Source organism: Salvelinus alpinus, chromosome 7 (assembly GCF_045679555.1).
Source record: "Salvelinus alpinus chromosome 7, SLU_Salpinus.1, whole genome shotgun sequence".
Taxonomy (NCBI): Eukaryota; Metazoa; Chordata; class Actinopteri; order Salmoniformes; family Salmonidae; genus Salvelinus; species Salvelinus alpinus.
The window spans coordinates 28,637,258-28,655,370 of NC_092092.1; the positions used below are offsets into that span (position 1 = coordinate 28,637,258).

At 41.6% G+C, this 18,113-nt stretch overlaps 1 protein-coding gene across 6 annotated transcripts; it reads right to left on the minus strand.

Annotated features, from left to right (window-relative positions):
• Positions 1 to 1,626: 1,626 nt before the first annotated feature.
• Positions 1,627 to 17,343, minus strand: LOC139580138 (transmembrane protein 184B-like). Of its 6 annotated transcripts, none has more exons than XM_071408659.1 (10): positions 16,954 to 17,289; positions 16,760 to 16,832; positions 12,014 to 12,265; positions 10,010 to 10,175; positions 5,704 to 5,794; positions 5,416 to 5,583; positions 5,037 to 5,206; positions 4,643 to 4,843; positions 4,143 to 4,169; positions 3,477 to 3,852 (listed from the first exon to the last, which is right to left on the minus strand). In XM_071408659.1, exons 3-10 carry the CDS (start codon positions 12,263 to 12,265, stop codon positions 3,623 to 3,625), a joined length of 1,305 nt encoding a protein of 434 aa, XP_071264760.1. In that variant the 5' UTR covers positions 16,760 to 16,832; positions 16,954 to 17,289; the 3' UTR covers positions 3,477 to 3,622. The 6 variants fall into 6 exon arrangements, with proteins under 6 accessions (XP_071264765.1, XP_071264764.1, XP_071264760.1 ...); XM_071408660.1 differs by having other exon boundaries at positions 16,760 to 16,808; positions 16,954 to 17,093; XM_071408664.1 differs by lacking the exon at positions 4,143 to 4,169 and having other exon boundaries at positions 1,627 to 3,852; positions 16,760 to 16,808; positions 16,954 to 17,338.
• Between the last annotated feature and the right edge of the window lie 770 nt (positions 17,344 to 18,113).

Sequence of the window (18,113 nt, forward strand, 5' to 3'; positions counted from 1 at the left end):
CCACCAATCAGGCCTATATAGTAGAGTTGCCAGACAGAAGCCACTACTCAGTGAAAATCACATGACAGCCCGCTTGGGGTTTGCCAAAAAGCATCTAAAGGACCATGAGAAACAGGATTATCTGGTCTGATGAAACCAAGATTTAACTCTGGCCTGAATTCCAAGCATCATGTCTGGAGGAAACCTGGCACCATCACTTTTTTTAATTCACCTATATTTAACCAGGTAGGCCAGTTGAGAACAAGTTCTCATTTACAACTGTGACCTGGCCAAGATAAAGCAAAGCAGTGCTACACAAACCACACAGAGTTACACATGGAATAAACAAACGTACAGTCTAACACAATAGAAAAAGTCTATATACAGTGTGTGCAAATGGTGTATCACATTGGGTGAGGCGAGTTGCCGGAAGGTATATTTAATTTAAAACATGGAAAAAGAGATGACATATTTCACAAAGAAAGACGAAAAAAACACAAATTTACACGGGAGAGCGACAAACAACGTCTGCACTGCTACGCCATCTTAGGTGAAGCATGGTGGTGGTAGCATCATGCGATGGGGCTGTTTTTCAGCATCAGGGACTGGGAGACTAGTCAGGGTTGAGGGAAAGATGAACGGAGCAAAGTACAGAGAGATCCTTGATCCTTGACCTCCGACTGGGGCGATCACCTTCCAACAGAACAACGACTCTAAGCACACAGCCAAGACAACACAGAAGTGGCTTCAGGACAAGTCTCTGAATGTCTTTGATTGGCCCAGCCAGAGCCCGATTGAACATCTCTGGAGAGACCTCAAAATAGCTGGCCAGCGACGCTCCCTATCCAGGTTGACAGAGCCTCAGAGGATCTGCAGAGAAGAATGGGAGAAACTCTCCAAATATAGGTGCCAAACTTGTAGCGTCATACCCAAGAAGACGAGAGGCTGTAATCACTGCCAAAGGTGCTTCAACAAAGTACTGATTAAAGGGTCTGAATACTTATGTAAATTTAATATTTGTAATAAATTAACAAACATTACTAAAAACCTGTTTTTGCTTTGTCATTATGGGGTATTGTGTGCCGATTGATGAGGACATCAACAAAATGTGGAAACGGTCAAGGGGTCTGAATACTTTCCGAATGCACTGTAGTTTTTGATCACGCTGTTTTGGCCAGTTCTTCCAAACTGTCAGGCTACAATGTATGAGAGGGAAGCAGAAAGGAGAAGTGTGTGTGTACATTAGCAGGGATAGGTTTTTTCTTTAGGGAACTAGAACTACTGATGAGTAGGGAGGTTAAAATAAGCAATATGTGCTGTACAGTAAACTTTTATGTAAAATGTACTTGCAAAAAAGAGAAGAATAGCAAACATGCAAAACTTTGCAGACATGAGTAAATCTTCCCATGAGAGATATCCTACCCTTTGACACGTGTGATTTGGAGCTATATTTATAAGATAATCATGACATCTAAAAGACAACCAGGTTCTAAAAAGCCTACATTTAATATGAAATAGAATAATATGACAAGACTAATTTAAGACAAATCTAAATATCTTTATTTTGTTCAAATTTCATTTAGACTAAAAATAGGAGCATATCAGCAGCTTTGACAAAATACAAAAGAACTAGACAAGACAAAGCAGTCATCAAAATAAAAGATTTAAATGGTTTATGGAGCGACAGTACAAAACTAAGCCTTTTTAAATCAGAGTTTTACATCATTATTACATCAACATCACTAAATATTTCTCCAGTATATCATTTCAAACTGTATGTACATCATCTTATGGCTAGCAATAGTCTTATACATCTCAAAATACACCCTAGGCCTAGATAAAGAGAGCGCAGAGAGAGAAGAAAGATATCAGAAAAAGAAGAACTGGAGAATGAAATGGTCTTGTGGTGACTTTCTCTTTGTACCAGAAACTGGAAATGTTTGGGGATGAGGCCAAACCCTCGTAATTTATTCAACATGGCAAAGGATTCAACAGAATGCTACAGTAGACAAACCATAATAAGTATAGTTCCATAACACGGTACATACTGGCCTCAACAATATAAATAAAGCAGACATTCTGACTATACTTTAATGGGAAATATTGACACCCCGAATAGTTAATAGCCTCTCTGGACAATGGCTTGCCTACATGTATAGGGCCTAGCTCTCTCACACACAGTAGAAGTTGAGGGAGGGGTCAGCATAGACTGAGGCTGGGACTCCACTCCACTAAGATAAAGCATTCCTTTCTCTAGCAGACAGAATGTGTAGGCTACAAGCATAATGTGACCATGATCGGTCTGTGTTTGATAGATAAGGGTGTGTGTGTCTGTAAATTGACCAAATATAATATAGACTCCCTGCTGCTCTCTGGTGGCAGGACTGAGCATGGAGCAGCAGTGACTCAACATGACTTTACTGTATAATGGCAGCCTGTCCGTATGACTCACTACAATAACCTCAAAGCTAAACTATGTATAACGCAATACCTTTTCTCTGTAAGCACTTAACGTCCAATTCTGTGTAATGGAAACGTCTATAAGACAATAAAAGTGATTCTAAAATTGACCCACACTTCATTACAAAGCTGAATCTTGTTGTTTTTTTGCATCCAGTTACACTTTTTTTGCCTGAGATTGTCTAACTGGAATTGTAAGTATTTAAAAATAGCGTTTACCTATATTCCTGCGGTGTCTACGTACTCTAATCGCACAGATATCACTAAAGGCATTTTTCCTAACATACATTAGAGGCCAGGAGAGGTCGGGTGGCAGAATGTGCCTCGCTGGATTAGAGCCTGGCCTAATCCTCACCATACGAATAATGCCCCAATTACAACAGTATAATCCAGACTACCACGTGGCTCGATTGCCCTCACCCTGCCTGTATGCTACACACTGGAGCAGGTCTCTCTTCATCTGTAATCTAATCAAGTGCTGTCCAACCAACCACTATCCCTGCCCTCCCCTCACATCCCCTATCCATCCCCTGTCCCTAGTGAATCAATGACAACACCACCATTCTCCAGTCCACAGAGCTGCTTCTGCCCTAAACCACCCCCCCACACCGTCCATTTAAAACCAACTGTAAACATGGTCACCACAGAGATCTGAGAATGGCCTGATCTTAAAACTAAAAACCAATAGGCCAAATCAAATGCCACCCATTGCTAGAGTACTCTAATATCAATCTGGTATGGGCTGTCTTCTTCAGGGGATGTTAGCTAGTAAGCACACACACTTTTTAACCATACAATCCATTTTATCCAAACCACAAATACAATCTCTAATAAGTCTACAATTCTGTCTCAGAAAATCCTCAAATTCTATTAAAAAAAAATTCTAGACAATGGTTTCAACCAAAATGTACCTCAGCATGTTCCCACTAAGTGTGTGCTCTATCAATAGTTCCTGTATAGTCCTGAATTTGTGCAAATAGTATGTGTGTAGTAGAGCATATTAAAATGGACCAGGCTAAGTCACATGGTCCTGTATTGACGTACCAACCCCTAACACACCTTACATCCCCTGCCAATCCTCCATAAGACATGTACTACATGAGGAAGACCAGGGGGTAGTACCTTACCGCAACAGTCAGTAAAGAGGTGATTGGCTGGGATTGGTGTGTGTTTGTGTGTTAACTTAGAACTCATCGTCCGAGCTGAGCAGCAGAGTCTTCTCATTGTCGCGGGTGCTGACGGTGCTATGTGTGCGGGACACAGGCGGGGCAGAGTGACCCTGTTCCAGGGTGGACTGCTGGGTGTACTGCTGGTAGGCCGGGGAGAAGTTATGGATAGCATCCTGGACCATGTCTCCAGGGTTCATCGTCTCCTTCAGGCTGCTGGAGATGCTCTTCATGGGGGCACAGCGACCTGGGAAAAGGGGGGTGGAGGAAAGGACAATAAATAAAAATAAAAAAATTAAAAGGTAAAGTAAGAGTTGTGTAGTAATTGTGAACAATGTAAAACCTAAACACAGTGGAAAATCACTTTTGTAAGCTTGCTACAGTGAACGTAAAAACAGCAACAATAACAACCACTGATTTCACAGAAAGCAACATTTCCTTCAAAGTAAGACAAAAGGAGCACAACATTGAACATAGGATTGTAAAAAGTAGAAAGAACCATAAAGATGGTGAAGAAACAATCAGTGGTAGACCTACCATACTCTCCATATATAGGAACTGGGCCTTGATAACGCAGCATGGGGAAAGAGAAAGACAAAGGGGCAAGGATATGGAAGGAAGAATAAGACAGACAAAATGACCCAGAGAATACAAAGAGGGATGACCAATGAACCAAGGAGGGAGTTTTTAAAAAGAACGAGGAAAAGGAGGTATTCCAAAACCAAAGATGAATGGGAGGAGATGAAGGGAAATAAAGATTTGAAAAAGTGCCACAACATAGGAAGTACAGGGGTATGGCGAGGAGGAGGAGAAAGTGGGAAATGTATGTTGACAAGGGAATAGAGGGAAAGGGAGTGTGAGTCAGTGAAAAGAGAAGACGTGATCATATTATCTAGAGAAGTTCTGCAAAGATACTATACCATGAGTACCATGAGCTGGACCAATGTCAAGTAGGTCCAGTTAAATAAAGGTTAAATGAAATAAATTAATAAATGGTCACCACAGTATATAATACAGCTAAAACTCAGTCTCCTTACCCTGAGAGAGTGAGTCCAGCCTCTTGTCCATGTAGACCTTGTATGTGAAGGCATGACGCAGGGCCAGGGAGGCAAAGAACATCTCGATGCAGACGATGAAGTTCTGGTAACCGGCGGCAACCGTTCCCTCTCCCACTGACACCTCGGGTGAGTTGATTTTGGGGATTGCCCCACACTTCTCTAGGATGGCCAGCAACATGCCTGATGGTAAATAAACAGATATGTGGAGAATGACTACAGTACTAAAGAATAATGATATTGACTTGGCATGTAATATGATATGAATGACATTACTCATATTCAATTGCCTACAGTGCTTCAATGACCTAAAAATGTCAATCTGTATTTAGATGTTTAGTGTATGTGTGTGTTTATTTGTACTTGTGCTTCTCACCCTGCCAGAAGGAGAGGAAGATGACAGATTTGACCATGAAGAATTTGAGCAAGGGTCTGTAGGGGCTGAGCAGGTCCCGGGTGGAGAAATAGAAGAGGAAGAGGGCGTAGAGAGACAGGCTGACTGAGATGTTGTAGACGATGGACACATACAGGTACCCACTGTTCACACTAAGGGGACAGACAGGGACAAGACTGTTGATTAGATTTGAGAGTAAACCAACATTAGGACAAATCTGTATCACTGGATTTGCAACCATCTACACAGAAGCACAGCATCTTTTTGGTAATCAGTCTTTTAATAAAAAAATAGATGTATGTATCTTAACATTTTTTGTATGAGATATTCAACGATTGCATAACAAGAAGCAGTGTCGTACTTGAAGTCTCCATCACGGTACTTTCCAAAGGCCTGCAGGATGACTGTGACCACGGCCATGAGGGGTTTGATCACACAGAACTGTAGCGTGGCCTGCTTACAGAACCGCAGGAACCCAATGGAGTAACTCCTTCCCCAGAGACAGCACGTACCGTACATACAACTGGACCTGGGGACGCAGGAAAACGCTTATTAAATACATCAGTTAATGAGAATCTTGAACACACACGTAGACTACACACAAATAGACTACACACACACAAACAACAGAGTGGAAGAAGAGACTCACTCGATAGGTTTTCCTCTGATCTCAGCCATGATGGCGCTCTCTCCTCCCAGGTACTCATAACACAGGCTCAGGAAGTTATAGATGACAAACGCTGCACAGGAGAGACACACACACTGTCAATAAAGGACCATTTAAGAAGTCAACTCCTCAGACATATGTTTTACATCTAAATATCGTGTACAGTATATTAACCTCCTAATATGGACATGGAAAAAGATGTAAAACCCAGTACTCTTCCATTACCCCAAGAGACAAGATAAGCCAATGGCTGTCATATCAAAGGCAATGGAAAAAAAGGCAAACACCAGACCACCCAGCCACTCGTTGACTTCCTGTGCTGAGTTATGTCACAGACCCAAGGGAGCCCTCTACTTCCTTCCCACAGGAGATGTGTTTTTCTAACTGGTTGATCGGACCAGACCACACACTCATGGAATTACACTAAACAAAAAATGATAAAAAACACAACAATTTCACTGAGTTACAGATCATACAAGGAAATCAGTCAATTAAAATAAATTCATTAGGCCCTAATCTATGGATTTCACATGACTGCGCCGGGGCGTGAGGCCAGTTGGACGTGGCTTATGATAGAGAAATTAACATGACATTTTCTGGCAACAGCTCTGGTGGACATTCCTACAGTCAGCACGCCAATTGCACGCTCCCTCAACTTGAGACATCTGTTGTATTGTGTTGTGTGACAACTGCACATTTTTAAAGTGGCCTTTTATAGTCCCCAGCACCTGTGTAATAATCATACTGTTTAAATCGGCTTCTTGATATGCCACACCTGTCAGGTGGATGGATTGTCATGGAAAAGGAAAAATGCTCACTAACAGGGATGTAACCACATTGGTCTGCAAAATTTGAGAGAAATAAGCTTTTTGTGCGTATGGGAAATTTCTGGGATCTTTTATTTCAGCTCATGAAACATGGGACCAACACTTTACATGTTGCGTTTATATTTTTGTTCAGTATAATCAAGATACTAAAGCTTATAGGATCCCTGTGCATACTGCACAGATCCACTGAGCTATAAATCATCTGAGTGGCCTGCCAGCACTACTAGCAATGGCATTGACCCATCCATATGATATAACCAGTGACTGAGAAGCAGTGTCTGCTCTCCTTGGGGAGTGATACATGTCATGTCTGTAGACCAGTCATACTGGAGCAGGTGGCAGTGACTTTGCAGTCTGTGTTCCGGATGTGCACGTTCTGTTCTACGTAGTGTGTGTGTGTGTCTGCAGTGTGACTGATGGGCTGTGTCAGGTCAATAAAGCAGGAAGGGATTACCAACTCTCACTACACCAGGGGCTCTATGAAACTGTATAGTCGCACAGTGTATTCGGACGCACGCACACCAACTCGCTTTATTCTTAAGGAACAACAATAAAAGTAAACACATATGGACGTGCTTAATTCTCACCTTCGACCGGACCAATGAAAGACATCCTACAGTATGCATCCAATAGCATGTCTGTGACCTACAGTACCAGTCAAAAGTTTGGACACACCTACTCATTATTCCAGGGTCTTTCTTTATTTGTACTATTTTCTACATTGTATAATAATAGTGATGACATCAAAACTATAAAATAACACCTATGGAATCATGTAGTAACCAAAAAAAGTGTTAAATCAAAATATATTTTATATTTGAGATTCTTCAAAGTAGCCACCCTTTGCCTTGACAGCTTTGCACATTCTTGGTATTCTCTTAACCAGCGTCACCTGGAATGCTTTTCCAACAGCCTTGAAGGAGTTCCCACATATGCTGAGCACTTGTTGGCTGCTTTTCCTTCACTCTGCGGTCAAACTCATCCCAAACCATCTCAATTGGGTTGAGGTTGGATGATTGTGGAGGCCAGGTCATCTGATGCAGCACTCCATCGCTCTCCTTCTTGGTCAAATAGCCCTTACACAGCCTGGAGGTGTGTTGGGTCATTGTCCTGTTGAAAAACAAATGATGTCCCACTAAGCCCAAACCAGAAGGGATGGCGTATCACTGCAGAATGCTGTGGTAGCCATGCTGGTTAAGTGTGCCTTGAATTCTCAATATGTCACCAACAAAGCACCCCCACACCTCCTCCTCCATGCTTCACGCTGGGAACCACAAATGCGGAGATCATCCGTTCACCTACTCTGCGTCTCACAAAGACATGGCGGTCGGAACCAAAAATCTCTCATTTGGACTCATCAGACCAAAGGACAGATTTCCACCGGTCTAATGTCCATTGCTCGTGTTTCTTGGCCCAAGCAAGTCTCTTCTTCTTATTGCGGTCCTTTAGAAGTGGTTTCTTTGCAGCAATGCGACCATGAAGGCCTGATTCACGCAGTCTCCTCTGAACAGTTGATGTTGAGATGTGTCTGTTACTTGAACTTTGTGAAGCATTTATTTGGGCCGCAATTTCTGAGGCTGGTAACTCTAATGAACTTATCCTCTGCAGCAGAGGTAACTCTGGGTCTTCCTTTCCTGTGGCTGTCTTCATGAGAGCCAGTTTCATCATAGCACTTGATGGTTTTTGAGACTTTACTTGAAGAAACTTTCAAAGTTCTTGAAATGTTCAGTATTGAATGAACTTCATGTCTTCAAGTAATGATGGACCGTCGTTTCTCTTTGCTTATTTGAGCTGTTCTTGCCATAATATGGACTTGGTCTTTTACCAAATAGGGCTATCTTCTGTATACCACCCCTACCTTGTCACAACACAACTGATTGGCTCAAACGCATTAAGATGGAAAGAAATACTGTAAATTAACTTTTAACAAGGCACACCTGTTAATCGAAATGCATTCCAGATGACTACCTCATGAAGCTGGTTGAGAGAATGCCAAGAGAGTGCAAAGCTGTCATCAAGGCAAAGGGTGGCTACTTCGAGGAATCTCAAATATAAAATATATTTCGATTTGTTTAAACCTTTGATTTCATATGTGTTATTTCATAGTTTTGTTGTCTTTACTATTATTCTACAATGTAGAATATAGTAAAAATAAAGAAAAACCCTGGAATGAGTAGGTGTGTCCAAACGTTTGACTGCTGCTGTATGTGTCTGTCTGTATTGCATCAATGTGACTAGTATAACTGAGATGAGGAAAGGCCCAACCCTGAGGCACTCACTGTATGACTAATACGCTATACACCATTATACTGTCTATTAACCCCTGAAGGGGGATTCTAAAGTTCTCATTCCCTGCTCAGCAGTTCTGTGAGAGTGTGTGTCGTGTGTGTATTGAACCAATAAGCGAATGTGTTGGTGTATAACATATGGGAGGGTATGTGCCAGAGTGTATGTTGGTGACTTGTAACGTTAAGTGAGGGTGTGTGTGACTGTGTAGTGAGTGATGGTACTTGCATGAGAATGTGTGGGAGTGTGTGTTACAGTGTACAGCTCTATATTTAGCCTGTACACCCAGGGGAACAGAGCTGCTGTGAGAGCCCATTTGCCAAACACACCTTCTTCTCTGCAGCAGAAGCACTGGCATCAGCTATTCTGTCATCTCTCTCCATCACTCGCACCCTGTCTCTCACCCGCTTTCTCACTCTCATCATCACCCTCACTCTCTCTGTTTGTCTCCGCAGCACAGCTGTACTAACACATGCACATACAGACAGAACCATAGACATTAAGGAACAGAACCGACCTGGGGTGACACCACATCACACACACTAGCCCACACAGACTGCCAGACTAAATTCATAGATAACAGAGTACCAGTATCTAGAAGTTAAAAGGTATTTTACAAGTACATTAGGCCTATATAAAATGTGTGATATTCACCATTGTATGTATCCCTTGTGACTAGGAATATTCCATAAGCCATACCAGATAAACAGCTGACTCTGTCTTCTGTTCTCTGTGTGTGTACCAGCATGTTTGGTTGAGACCTCATTATTAGGGCTGCCGTGTGCAGTGAACACGGTTGCTATGCAACAGGTTCTTCCTACCCAGAAATCTGGGCAGGCCCCAGAACAACAAGAGACAGCACAGAGGCAGATCAGCGGTTAGCCACCTGTCCATGGGGCCGCACCATGACTCCCACACACTGGTAAACAACACGCTCGCACACACAGACACACACACACACGCCCTTGTGGCTGTTTATCTAATCCACATGTGTGGACATTGGAGCCCAAAGACAGCCTTTGGGCTCAGGGAGCAAAACTGGTTGAAGGGAGCAAAACTGGTTGAAAAGACATCTTTTCAACCAGTTTGGCTCACTGGGTGAGGAAGTATCACAACAAAGCTGATCGGCATGGTAAAGCCATTCATTTCTGTTCAACTCATGTGTAGTCTCTTACCTTCGTAGCAGTCCCGGACGGTGTCAAAGTAGACGTAGTACTCCTCGTTAGTGAAGAAGAGGAGGCTGAGCCAGGAGTCAAAAGCATAGATGGGCACGATGAAGAGAATCCGCACGATGTGTCTCTGCTCATTAGGAGAACTGTAGTACCGCAGGTGCATGTAGATCTGAGAGGGTGAGATAGAAACAAAGATGGGTGGACAGGAGATCATATATGAGAGAGAGAGAGAGGAGAGTGGGGATGAAACAAATAGAGAGGGATAGAGTTTAATGTTTACATCAATTTCTATTGTCCCATTTTACAAGACACAAAAGCAGCATTGCATACTTTCTAAACCTGTTACTAATTAACATCCTGCCTCTGAGGGAGACAGGAATGAGAGTGAGAGCAGTGGGAATTCACAGAAGAACACAGTGATGCCTTCACCATAGAGATCCTATTCAATTAGAGGGACTAGGTCATAAACCCTCCAACGTTCCAAAATGGGGCAAAATGGCAGCCATCTTGGTCAGGGAGAAATCCAAAATGAGTCTAATTGGAATCTATGACAGTAGTGGCATAGGTGATGCATTTCCTGCTTTTACTTATGCAGGAAAACTAAAGTACGTGATGCATCTGAAACTGTGTAATGGAATTATATTCAACCTAAAATACTGTCATACACTGAGTGTACAAAACATTTGAAACACCTGTTCTTTCCATGACAGGTGAATCCAGGTGAAAGCTATGATCCCTTATGAATTTCACTTGTTAAATCCACAGTCTAGATGAAGGGGAGGAGACAGGTTAAAGAAGGCGTTTTAAGCCTTAAGACAATTGAGACATTGATTGTATATGTGTGCCATTCAGAGGGTGAATGGGCAAGACAAAATATTTAAGTGCCTCTGAACGGATTATGGTAGTAGTTGCCAGGCGCACCGGTTTGAGTGTGTCAAGAACTGCAACGCTGCTGGGTTTTTCACGCTCAACAGTTTCCCGTGTGTATCAAGAATGGTCCACCACCCAAAGGACATCCAGCCAACTGATACACATGTGGGAAGCATTGGAGTCAACATGGGCCAGCATCCCTGTGGAACGCTTTCAACACCTTGTAGAGTCCATGACCTGACGAATTGAGGTTGTTCTGAGGGCAAAAGGGTGTGCAACTCAATATTAGGAAGGTGTCCCTAATGTTTTTTACACTAAGTGTAAAATTATAAATACAGGTTTTATACATATTTTCTGTATAAATAGCATCTAAAATATATGTAAACAGACCATAAATGTCTCAGATGTTGTTTTCTTGGAAAGCTGTGAGTGCTATTACTGTGAGTGCTATTATATGATACAATGTCAATACTTTTTTGAGCTAGGCTATGGCTGTGGATTGACAGGATTGTTTGCAGTTCATTAAAAAAAATGATGGAATCATTCCTCTAAAACGGTCTGGCTAGCTAACAGACATACAGCGCAGATACATTCTTCACATTCATTCTTTTACACAATATCTTATCACAACACTGGCAAACTATGGTTGACCAACTCCCTGACCATCATGGCTGATCTTTGGACCGTCATAAAAAGGTTCATGTTCATTCTAGCATTCAAATTCCTAATTATATGGTCTACACACTATCCTTGGCATCTTTTCAGTTTAGCCCCCTTTTCTCTACCCAAACAAAGAAGCCACCAGAAATTCTCATTTCAGAGAGTAGGACAGGGATTACCTTTCATAAGGTGGGTGCAGTTGTGTGTTGAGTTTTTCAGTTAAACAAACAGGGATTGTGTGTTGTTGCTAGGGAACATATGCTCTCTGACTGAACAGATGCATCTATTCCTCCAGCATCAACCCAGGTGGAACCTCTTGTTAAATAAGCTCCCCACACTGTAGGGCCTACAGGGGAAGACAACACCTAGACCCCCGAGCCTTGGCATACCATTTGGAGTTTCAATAGAAACTCTAAATGGTGTTTGGTTTTAGTGGATTGAGTGTGTTTTGAGATGTGGGGATGTGTATTTTAATACCTGGTGACAGGTGAAGAGCAGGGCAGTCCAGACGAAGAAGCCCGACACGGCCTGGGCAGCGGGGGTCATCAGGAAGGTGGGCTGGTCCAGAGTCAGCAGGGGGGTCTCAGGGAACCAGGAGATGTTGGGGCCCGGGGAGTCCATGGTGGGAGGGGGACCAGGGGCCCCACCCAGGGGGTATTCCTCTCCAACCCCAACACCTAGTCCTAGCCGTTCAGACAGGGGCACGTCACGCCTCCACAGACGACTCATCTGGAGAAAAGGGTACAGAGAGAAAACATGTCCTTTATGTCCACATTAATGATACCATGCATAAACAGTGCAGACATTCAGTCTGATACTTTCCAGTAATACATGTGGAAAGCAGAGCATTATTGGAGATACTGTAACCATCAACCACAGCTATCGATAATGTAATTTATGTTGATGAGAGCATCTGATAAAGGAAGAGCAGAGACAATGAGTCAGGTGTGTTGTACTGTTTACTGAATAGAGTCTGAGGGAATCAATAGATTCCAGAGGGGGAGATAACTGTATAATCTCTGATAGTCAAACCAATGTTTCCCCCTCCTAGGCTACTAACTGTATAGACAGCAGTGGCATGTGTTCATGGATGCCAAGGAAAGCCAGGCTTCCCAAAAATATTGACCCCCCCCAAAAAAAATTAAGAATACATTATTTTGTCTCTCTGTTTAATAATTTTCCTTCAATTTGCAAGAGGCTGAATGTTTCTCACAGGACAAAGCATCCAAGCAAGTGAAAGTGAAACAGTGCCCCTCTGTCTCTCTACATGTAGGCCATCTATCTGATGCGATCTGGTCCAAACGAGTATGACAATGTTGCCGCCGGTACCATTGAAAGCAAGGGAAGCCAGCAAGCATCTGACCTCCCTTGACAAAAAAAGTATAAAATGTTTTGCCAATCAGCGTTGAGCTAAACTGAGCGAGCTCAACTGTAAATGGTCCTGGTGCACAAAAAAAAAGAAAGTGTCAAGGGAAGCCAGCTTGGATTTGGCGTCACTCCTATCAAATCCCATTAGGAGCATACGTCATTGACAGAAAAACTTAAATTGTTGCATCTCGTTGTGTTGTTGTCCTCCGGTGGCTAGCTAGCCTAAAATTGGCCCTTTCCTAAATTAGCCATGGATGGAGATAGGAATTTGGACTTGGGGTTTTACTTAATTCTCCATACTGACCAATGATTATAACGGCAATTCTAATCCAACTATTTCATACATTGTTGTGAGAGGATGGAAGTTCAATATGTAGATAAATGAAGAAGGCTAATGTTAACTAGCTAACGTTGCCCATGAATGCAAGTTAAGCTAGCTTGCAAGCATTTTAGCCAGGTAGCCTAGGACAACACTGTCATACAGTGTGTACTATATGACAGTGATAAACCGTTTCGTCAACATGAAAAAGAGGATGGCATTGGCGTTTCTCTACAAGTAGGGTGAGTCAACATGTTTTTCTACTTGCATGAACGCGCACACACACACAGAGAGAGAAATCAGAACCATGAACAACCACATACATTTGAAGTCGGAAGTTTACATACACTTAGGTTCATTAAAACTAGTTTTTTACCACTCCACAAATTTCTTGTTAACAAACTATGAGTTTTGGCAAGTTGGTTAGGACATTTACTTTGTGCATGACACAAGTCATTTTTCCAACAATTGTTTACAGACAGATAATTTCACTTATAATTCACAGTATCACAATTCCAGTGGGTCAGAAGTTTACATACACTAAGTTGACTGTGCCTTTAAACAGCTTCCAGAAATTCCAGAAAACGATGTCATGGCTTTAGAAGCTTCTGATAGGCTAATTGACAGAATTCGAGTCAATTGGAGGTGTACCTGTGGATGTATTTCAAGGCCCACCTTCAACTCAGTGCCTCTTTGCTTGACATCATGGGAAAATCAAAAGAAATCAGCCAAGACCTCAGAAACAAAAATGTAGACCTCCACAAGTCTGGTTCATCCTTGGGAGCAATTTCCCAACGCCTGAAGGTACCATGTTCATCTGTACAAACAATAGTACGCAAGTATAAACACCATGGGACCACGCAGCCGTTCTACCGCTCAGGAAGGAGACGTGTTCTGTCTCCTAGAGATTAATGTATTTCGGTACGAAAATGCAAATCAATCCCAGAACAACAGCAAAAGGACCTTGTGAAGATGCTGGAGAAAACAGGTACAAAAGTATATATCCACAGTAAAATGAGTCCTATATCGACATAACCTGAAAGGCCGCTCAGCAAGGAAGAAGCCACTGCTCTGAAACCGCCATAAAAAAACAGACTACGGTTTGCAACTGCACATGGGGACAAAGATCGTACTTTTTGGAGAAATGTGCTCTGGTCTGATGAAACAAAAATAGAACTGTTTGGCCATAATGACCATCGTTATGTTTGGAGGAAAAAGGGGGAGGCTTGCAAGCCGAAACACACCATCCCAACCGTGAAGCACGGGGGTGGCAGCATCATGTTGTGGGGGTGCTTTGCTGCAGGAGGGACTGGTGCACTTGACAAAATAGATGGCATCATGAGGAAAGAAAATTATGTGGATATATTGAAGCAACATCTCAAGACATCAGTCAGGAAGTTAAACCCTGGTCGCAAATGGGTCTTCCAAATGGACAAAGACCCCAAGCATACTTCCGAAGTTGTTGCAAAATGGCTTAAGGACAACAAAGTCAAGGTATTGGAGTGGGCATCACAAAGCCCTGACCTCAATCCCATAGAAAATTTGTGGGCAGAACTGAAAAAGCGTGTGCGAGCAAGGAGGCCTACAAACCTGACTCAGTTACACCAGCTCTGTCAGGAGAAATGGGCCAAAATTCACCCAACTTATTGCGGGAAGCTTGTGGAAGGCTACCTGAAACATTTGACCCAAGTTAAACAATTTAAAGGCAATGCTACCAAATACTAATTGAGTGTATGTAAACTTCTGACCCTCTGAGAATGTAATGAAATAAATAAAAGCAGAAATAAATCACACTCTACTATTATTCTGACATTTCACATTCTTAAAATAAAGTGGTGATCCTACATTTTTACTAGGATTAAATGTCAGGAATTGTGAAAAACTGAGTTTAAATGTATTTGGCTAAGGTGTATGTAAACTTCCGACTTCAACTGTATTTAGCTTACGTTGATTAGACTAAATAGTTTTTGTGTATCTTTTAGTTGTGACTATATTGGATTAAGCAGAGGTGATTTGATCATGTTGAAATGGTGCTGGAATAGTGATTGGTTTCCCAGGTGATTTTAACCATGCACAGCTACTGATAGACAGGGCATTCCCTCCTGCCTAAAATAATTGAGTTTCTATTGACAGTTTTGGGTTAAACAGGTTGATCTGAAAGCATGTATTGTATGGGCAATTCCACGATAAAAGAGTGCTGCTGAGACTGCAATCATTGACGTACAAAAAGCATCAAAGTAAACAAACAATACAACTCTATGCACAAGGCCTACTTTGAATAATTTCCACAGATTTATTTCTCTCTCCAAAAACACTTACTTGAAGATCAGTGCAGACACAGAGTCTGGTAACAGAATGACGGCACAAACTGAGCAAACTGTCATTCTGTTACCAAACTTTGCATCTGCACTGTTCTTGAAGTAAATTTGTTTTTCTAAAAAAAATCTGACATTTTTTAAAGTTGTTCTTGTGCATAGAGTTGTACAGTTTGGTTAACTACAGTATTTTTCTATGGAAGAGGGACCAAACACAAGGAAAAGCCAAAAATGGCATCTGTAAACATTTCTATTTAGTCATTATGAATCCCTATTTCAAACAGAATTTAGTATCAGATATCCTGCTGGCATGTTTGTATCTGCCACGCGATAACCTCAATGCCAGTTGTTGCTGTCATTGACATAGAAATAATAAGAAATACTGTCCACTTCAAAGGCCACACACAATAACACACACAGTGAGACTAAAAATAGCCCGCTGTGACTCATAAAACCTTTCTCAAGCAAAATCAGAGACAGCAACAGTGGACAGCATATAAAAAGACATGTCTAAACTGACCTGCCAAACCACATAGCAAGTCACATTAACAGCAGCATGACAGACTTGAGGCAGTATTATGTTGTTTCCACACACACAGGCATGCAAACACAGGTGTAATCCTGGGTCTCACTACACTAATGAAATTAAATTAATCCAATTACATTGATTATGTGACTTGTGTCTCTGACTGTGTGGGCGTTGGAGCTTGAGTCACATTAATGTCTATGAATGTGCATGTTTCTCTCTGTGTGTGATGGGGGAATTTGTATTGGTTTGCAGAGAATCAGCAAATGAACATGTAGAATAGGGCTGGGTTGAATGCATCAACGGCAGACAGTAGGACAGACAGGGAGAGAGACACATGACTGGAATATGTGTGTGTTGGGGTTTGTGAGGGAGGTAATAATATTAAAAACCATCAAAAAAGTGTAAATGCTTTCAATACAAAATCCATAACAAATGCCACTAACTTCAATTACTTGTCAGGTAAATAACATTTTTTTTAAAAAGGTAAAACGATGAAATATGAGATTAGGAAGATCGAGTGATTACCAGCAAACAGCAGCAACCATTCAAGCAAATTTGGCAAAACAACTGGCAGAGAAACATTGTTTGCAGTAGAGAAACATAGTAGCCACTAATGTAAGCAGAACTCGACACAATGTATGAATGACAGGGTGGTAAACAGGCGCATACTGTATATAGACCGTCACTCTCACCTTTGCAGTTGATTGTCGATATGTAAACTTGAATCAAGATGACGTCTGTCTGAAGAATGGATTTTTTTAAAAACTGAAACATACGTTTATGCTAATTATATTTCAAAGGGTAGACAACTAGAAACGATTGTTATTTTAGACATAACTTTAATCGGATTTATTTGCATTCAAACGGGCAAGTAAAATAATTTTACCTTTCATCAATTGATGGTTTCTGAACAAACTTTAGTCGGCGGGTGCAGTTTTAAAGCAAGAAACAAGAGAAAAATGTATTTAATTCCACAAAACTGCGATCGTTACTTCGACATCCATGTTTATTTTCCAGTCCTGCTCGAATGGAAATCTTTCAATTCTAACCAAGAGTTAAATCCGTTTTTTTAAATCTCAGTTTTTAACGTTTTAATCTAATTTTAGTGTGCCTTGGTCCTTTCTTCATTCCGTTATGAACAATACAGGTAAAATATCAGTTTTGTCCTGCTCTATAAACTCCGTCATTCCTTTCTCTCCTTTTGCCTACCTCGGCGTTTGTAACAGACCCTATCTTCTAGGATTAGCTACATTCGATCAACTCCGTTCGGTACTCTCCGTAGGTTCTCTCGAATGATATGTAGCCCTGTTTCCACCAATCACAGCCAATGAACACCGAGCACCAGGAAGTGGATGGGTCGTGACAAAGATGAGTTTATAATGACGAGATGCTCATGTCTCCACCCTAACAATGGGAGTCGTTGTCCAAAAGGCTCGAAGGCAGGCGACACGTTTACTGTAGGTCCAGAATAAACCCATAGAAAAGCTTTGGGTTTATATTGGACAATTTTGGCGAGCGAAATCTCTCGTTTTGCTTCTTTCTCTCTAGTTGTGATTTGTTGCAATGCGCATGCGCATGTCTACATCTAATTTGAGTCGAATCGCATTTAAGGTCAGTTTAGTTTGACATTATTTTCCATCCTAACAGCGAAGGTAAGAATTGAAAATGTATCTAAGAACTATCAAAATTACTTCTAAAATAAATTATCCACACACACACACACACACAACAGACAATATTATAAGTTGTGCATATCTTTATTGACTCATAAAATATAGCCCCCCTCCCATGAATCAAAACAGTATGAACTAGCGTAGGCCTATTCCGTAAACTGTATCCACATCTGTCGTTTTTTGTTGCATTATTGCACGTAATTTACATCGTTGTATGTATCTATGTATTTATGCACTATATGTGGTGATGCTGTGCTGTTGAGTTTGAGATGCAACAAGACAGCTTTATGGAAAGGGACAATACAATTATTATTATTATTATACACAATATTGTTGTAATAAAATCTAAGCATGGTAAAGAAATGTACAAGAT

Coding starts and splice junctions, on each gene's coding strand:
- LOC139580138 (XM_071408662.1), bottom strand. CDS start 12,265: ATGAGTCGTCTGTGGAGGCGTGACGTGCCCCTGTCTGAACGGCTAGGA. Junction 4,844..5,036: donor CTTCCTCTCCTTCTGGCAGG/GTGAGAAGCACA, acceptor ATTTACCATCAG/GCATGTTGCTGGCCATCCTA. Junction 4,170..4,642: donor GCTGGACTCACTCTCTCAGG/GTAAGGAGACTG, acceptor TGCGTTATCAAG/GCCCAGTTCCTATATATGGA.